This window comes from Silene latifolia, chromosome 8 (genome assembly GCF_048544455.1).
Source record: "Silene latifolia isolate original U9 population chromosome 8, ASM4854445v1, whole genome shotgun sequence".
In the NCBI taxonomy this organism is placed as follows: domain Eukaryota; kingdom Viridiplantae; phylum Streptophyta; class Magnoliopsida; order Caryophyllales; family Caryophyllaceae; genus Silene; species Silene latifolia.
The window spans coordinates 96,477,692-96,483,800 of NC_133533.1; the positions used below are offsets into that span (position 1 = coordinate 96,477,692).

Genomic DNA, 6,109 nt, shown 5'->3' on the forward strand with positions numbered 1-6,109 from the left:
TGCATTACCACATCAAATTCAGCAATCATTTCAATTAATCCTAAGAAATTACCATTATCACCTTGATCTAATTTTTCATTAGATCCTCTAAATGCCAAGTTATGAGTAGCAAGACATTTAACGGCTGAAAATATTCTAAGTAACACTTGCCTCCATCGATTTTTCTCTTTCATAATTGTTTCCTGCAAGTTTTTATCAATTGTTTCACACGTATCTAGCCTTACTCTCGTTTCATTCCAAGTAAACATGTTACTCATATGCTCAGTACTATTTTCATGTTGTTTTAATCTTTCAATTATACGCTTCCAATCACGTAAACCATCATTTGCCAACAAACTTTTATTAGTAATAGATCTAAACAACTTACAACAAAAATAAAATACTTTGTCAACATGTTTAGAATAAACCAACCATTTTCTATCACTAATCTCACCATTATTCATCTTTTTAGAAAAATAATCATCCTTAAAATGTCTATTATTATCATCAAGAGGGTAGTCAATATTCAATTTTCTTATAGGCCCTTTTTTAATTATAATATCTCTTGTCTTGTTATCAAGATTGGCCCAGTCCATAGGATCATAAATATCAATAAAAGAATTGGATATATTTGGCACATTAGACTCATTTCCAACATTATTTTCGTTAACATCATTTGGCACATCATTTGGCAAATTAGACTCGTCTCTAACTTTATCTTCATCAACATCAATTGACACATCAAATTCATTTGGCGAATTAGACTCGTTTCCAACATTATCTTCATCAATATCAATTGGCACGTCATTTGGCAAATTACACTCATTCCACCATTATCTTCATCAACATCAATAGAGTCATTGTTGTGGTCATTTTCATTGACAACATTTCTAACAACAAATTTGTGCATAGCACCTTGTTGTGATTTTATTAACTCCTCGGTAAGTTTTTTTTTCTCACACTCCGATAAATGCTTTTTAGGCAACATTGTAAACAAGAACTAAAAAACTGACTTAACAATTAATAATTAAAATAAATAAATATTGAACAATAGCACACCCACAAGAACTGACTTAAACTTCAATTAACATATCAAATTCTCAATAATACATGCTGTAAAACGGAAAAATAATTGAACACACATACAACAAGTCAACAACAACACAATTAAATAATTAAAAATTAACAATCAATCATTAAAATAAATAAAAATGGAAGAACAAAAAGAAATTAGGATTTAGGACACCCTGATTAGCGGAGAGGCGAAAGACGGACGGAGATTAATGAAAACGAGCAGTAGAGACACGACGTACTTTACTCCTTACGGTAATCCTAATTTTGAACAATAAAAGAGTTGATTTTTGTCTTTTTGAAGAACCCTAGAAATTTAATAAGGAAAATTAATTTGAGATTTAGAGAAAAAAATATCAGTTATTAAAAGTTGTTAGAAAAGATAAGGGAGAAGAAAAAGTCAATAAAAAAGTTGCCTTATTTTAATAATTTCTAAAAAGTTGTCTTACTTTACTCTTCCTTGTTTTTTGCGTCGTTTATAAACTTGCTTTTTTTTTATTTTATTTTTTTTACATTGGCACCCTACCAATATTGGGCCCTTGTCAAATGCCTACCTAAACGGGCCTTAGGGTCGGCCCTGGTTATGCACTTATGCGTTGTCCTAATATGGTCATGTGATATCAATGAACCTTTTTGCTCACTTTTATCCTTCTTCTTCCTCTGTACGGAGTAATTAAAGTTCACACAGTATTAGCTATGTATTAGAAAAGGTAATTATCTAACAATGTCTCTTGTTACAGAACTACTCCCTACGACTCGAAAAATTCTTAGATCCTTCGGGAGTACCTAAAATTTTTTCCTACGACTCATGGTTACTTTCAAAAATACGAAAATTACACTACTCCCCCGTCACGGTCAATAGTTATATATTTTCATTTTGAGGTGTACCAAGTATTACCGTTCAATTCGATTCATTTCATTTCATGTCAATACACCAAAAAAAAACTGCATCGTTTTAAAGGATTGTTTGCGATGTGCAGTGAAATCCGATGCAAAGAAGTTTGGCATTGAATTTTTTTTTTTGTTTGCAGTGGGTATACTAAATTTTGCGACGAATTCGTGTCGCGCCTATGTTTCACTAGCGCATGAGTTTTTTTGGATTGTGCCCAAACTTACATGCAAATACCTGTCATTTTGCAACGAAATCTCCTTCACAAACTAAATTTGCAAATTAAACGTGCTTTTTTTTCTTTAATTATTGACTCGAAGATTGTCCCAGCATAAAATGACTAAAAACCAATTGACCAAACCAGAAATCACAAATACTATCTTACAACCCGTTGTATAATAGCATTGTACAACCGCCTTAAAGTTGTTGAGCTCTTACACAAAATTGTTGAGCTATTTTACAAGTTATTGAGCTATTTTACAAAGTCATTGAGGTTAAAAATTATTCTGTTAAGCTCAATAACTTTGTATCTTATCTCGATAATTTTGTTAGTAGAGCTCGATAACTTTATAACAAAGCTCAACTACATTGAATAAGTTGTATATACAACCAGTTATATAATACATTACCTGGCCAGAAATGCAAAATGTCGGGATAGTCAAACGATAACCCGACCCAAGTCCGATTAGACCCATTCCGTAACCAACTCCATTTCAATAGAAGTATATTTCAGTCCAGTTTTGTCTATGAATCGAATTCATTTCCATTCTAATTCTGCCACGAAATATGTTGTCAATTTAACATCACAATTCATAGCCAAGGTAATTTTCTTATTTATTAATTATCTGGAAATTTTATAGCCGTGTTTTGAGTGATTGTGAAATTGATGATTTGGGTAATTCCATCATTTGATTTTGAATTATTAATTTCCCATTATTTGACGCTTTATTTGCTTAATTGATGATCCGGGTAGCTTAGCATTTGAATGTGGATTAATAATTTCAATTAATTGACACTTTATTTGCTTAAATGATGATCATTTGATTGTGGATTAATAATTTCAATTGTTTGACACTTTATTTGCTTAATTACTCTCCTTGCATGAGATTCTTCTTGTGATTAATAATTTCCATTGTTTGAGAGTTTATTACTTAATTACTACTCGATGCCTGAATAAATCTCAATTCATTCAATTGTGATTAATAATTTCAATTGTTTGAGATTCTTCTTGTGATGCTGCAATTCGTGTTTAAAGCGAAAAGGGGTTACGATCATCTGTCCCATTTTGTGCACCATCTCGTGTTTCACAGGCTTTCCCTTTCGGATAAATAAAATAGTGATCAACCACATGATCTCGTCTTATAGGGAAGGGATTACTTGTTTCAGGGAATGTGTATCAGTTTTCTGTCAAAATTCTGAAATAGACAGAAAAGCATCAACAACCCGACTATCTTGTGATTCCTTAGAAACGAATGCCTTATTTCAGCCTGCAATCCATTTCAGGTAAGAGTATTGTAAAGACCATGAGGCGACCTAAGAAAACTCATAAACATCGAGGGAGGAAATGTTTAGACAGGATCAGCAGTTTGCCTGATGATGTACTTGGTCACATTCTCTCCTTCCTGCCAACAAGGTTTGCTGTCAGCACGAGTATTCTATCAACAAGATGGCGACACCTTTTTACATTGACGACCTGTCTTTCTTTTGATGATGAACCGTGCTTTGGTCATCCGAAAGAAAATGAGAGAATAGAGGCAACTCGAAGATTTAAGGAGTTCGTTGATAAAGTTTTGGAATTGCACCAAATCTCTCTTATCAAGAAATTTAGCCTAGTTTGTCATGCCACTTATGATGATTCAATATTGAATCAATGGGTTATTAATGCGGTAGAAAAGGGTGTTAAAGAATTTTATTATGAGCTGGGTGGCGAGATTGATTGAGTGCTTGATCATGCTGGGTTGTTCATGTGTGAAACACTAGTGAGTCTGAAAATCATAGGTGGTATGTACTATAAAATTCAAATTCCTCTATCGGTATCTTTACCAAAACTGAAGATCCTTCATCTGGATCATGTTTTATTCTTTGATTTTAGTTCAATGGAACGATTGTTTTCTCGTTGTGGTTTGCTTGAAGAATTGACTCTCCGACTTTGTGCGTGCAAGACTGGCGGTAATGCTATTCATTGTACTCGAATACTCAAAGTGCTAACAATAGAAAATTGCTATTTTCTGTTGGGTGAACTGGAGATTGACGTTCCTAATCTCGCATATTTGACTTACAGTTTAAATATTGGTGTGAAAATTGTTCCATCGTGGAAATACTCATGCTCTTTTGTCAAGGCAGAGCTAAATTTCGAGTGCACTAATGAAGATTCGGTTGATCATGAACGTGAACTCCTAAAAGCCGCTGCCTATAAAGCAACAAAATTACGTTTTGGAATGGAGTCGGTACAGGTATATATATGTACTCTAGCGTATATGATATGTATTTTCCATATCTTTGCTACATATTTATTTCTACTTCATGGAGTGCTTCAACAGATCTCGTAAGTGGCGGGGTAGGGGTATATGCAATAACCGCTACATATTTCTGTTTTATTTTATCATAATTCGTATTTCAAAGCCAAGGAATAGCATGTCTTTGGCTTCCGTGGAAATGGAAACATACTTTTATCTTTCATAATTATTAGAATATTGCTCTCTGTACAGCTTCTTAACTTTGGTGATGAAGAGCAAACGCCTGATTTTCATAGCCTGTCAAGTTTACACCTTCGTGATTGTCCTTGTAATGCGTGGGAACATGTGACAAGCTTGCTCGACAAATCTCCGCAACTTGAAACTCTCACCTTTGAATCGGTAAGCGTCAACTAATTATAGCTTTGGAAACTCATAACTAAGACCCATTTTTGTGAGAGGCCATGTTACAGAAGACTTGTATAAACAGGTTTTTCATATTTTTTTCTCACTTCACGAGTTTGTTTACAGGGTATGCCTTGCTGCCTTGATTCAGATGACGAATCTCCGGATTATTGCGACTACTGTTATTCGGGGTCACCTTCAGATATATCTCTGGTCCCTTTTTCATGTTCTGTCAAAGTGATTGAAGTGTTGAGGTTTTGTGGGCATATGGGTTCCCTGTTATTCCTAGGGCATCTTCTTAAACATGCGAGTATCCTTGAGAGGTTGATCATCTATACAATCCCCGGTACCGATCCATATCAGGAACTGACAATCTGTAAGGACCTGTTGTGGCTTCCAAGGGCTTCAACAGATTGTCATGTAGAAGTGCACGAGGGTAACACAAGAAACTCTATAAATTCTAGTCTTCGTTGAAGATAGAATTCAATGCTGGCAAATTTGGTGGGTTAAGGCAGTAGAAAATTTCCTTCGTATTGAGGGATATGGACGGGAGAGAAAGAGAGGGGGCCATTTTCCTCGCTCCAACCAAAATCGGAAAGAAAATAGCATTCCCATTTTGTAAAATTTGGAGCAGCCATAACTCGGTTTTATCCATGAGGACAACTTTTGCGCGCTTTAGTCTCCTTTTTACTTCCTTGCTGATTAGAATTCACGATATGGGGCATCTGCTTTTGTCAAAGAGAAATGGCAGAGAACACTTCATCCCCTATTTTGAGGCTAGAACTGGGTTTTCCTCCTCCAATGTATGATCCGGAGAATTAATTCTAATGTATCTATGACGAGCTTACAATTATTAATATGAAGACCGTTTTAACTAATAATCTTGAGTCTACTAAATATAATTTTATTTGTCTAAAGATCAATGGCGATTCCTTGAGTCAAGCAGCGGGGTTGGCGATTTTTACTTGAATTCAAGGTTCGTCATAGCCATCCCTGCTATCAGGGGATAGGATCATAGGATACAACAAGCATTACATCTTTCCCTGGAAAATAATCTACCACAACAATGAGCCCCACAATTGCTTCATCTGGGAACTATGCCTCAAAAACTTGCAAAAATTTAAACACGTCCTCGAAAATTATATCATGTGAATTATAGACTCTAGACACGGTCTTATACACTAATATAACGGGGAAAACCTATTAGTTAAACTTGTTTAATTGGTTATTGATACACTAGTTTTGTTGTCCGTGAGAATTCATGGGACTATTTATGGTTTTTCGCTTATGTTTTAACTAGTATGGGTGTCCG

General features: G+C 34.8%; 1 protein-coding gene across 3 annotated transcripts; it reads left to right on the forward strand.

Moving 5' to 3' along the window:
* Positions 1-2,637: 2,637 nt before the first annotated feature.
* LOC141597084 (putative F-box/LRR-repeat protein At5g15620) lies at positions 2,638-5,678 on the forward strand. Of its 3 annotated transcripts, none has more exons than XM_074417420.1 (4): positions 2,638-2,760; positions 3,443-4,392; positions 4,648-4,794; positions 4,924-5,678. In XM_074417420.1, exons 2-4 carry the CDS (start codon positions 3,904-3,906, stop codon positions 5,269-5,271), a joined length of 984 nt encoding a protein of 327 aa, XP_074273521.1. In that variant the 5' UTR covers positions 2,638-2,760; positions 3,443-3,903; the 3' UTR covers positions 5,272-5,678. The 3 variants fall into 3 exon arrangements, with proteins under 3 accessions (XP_074273521.1, XP_074273522.1, XP_074273523.1); XM_074417421.1 differs by having other exon boundaries at positions 2,640-3,330; positions 3,406-4,392; XM_074417422.1 differs by lacking the exon at positions 2,638-2,760 and having other exon boundaries at positions 3,443-4,108; positions 4,221-4,392.
* Positions 5,679-6,109: the final 431 nt, after the last annotated feature.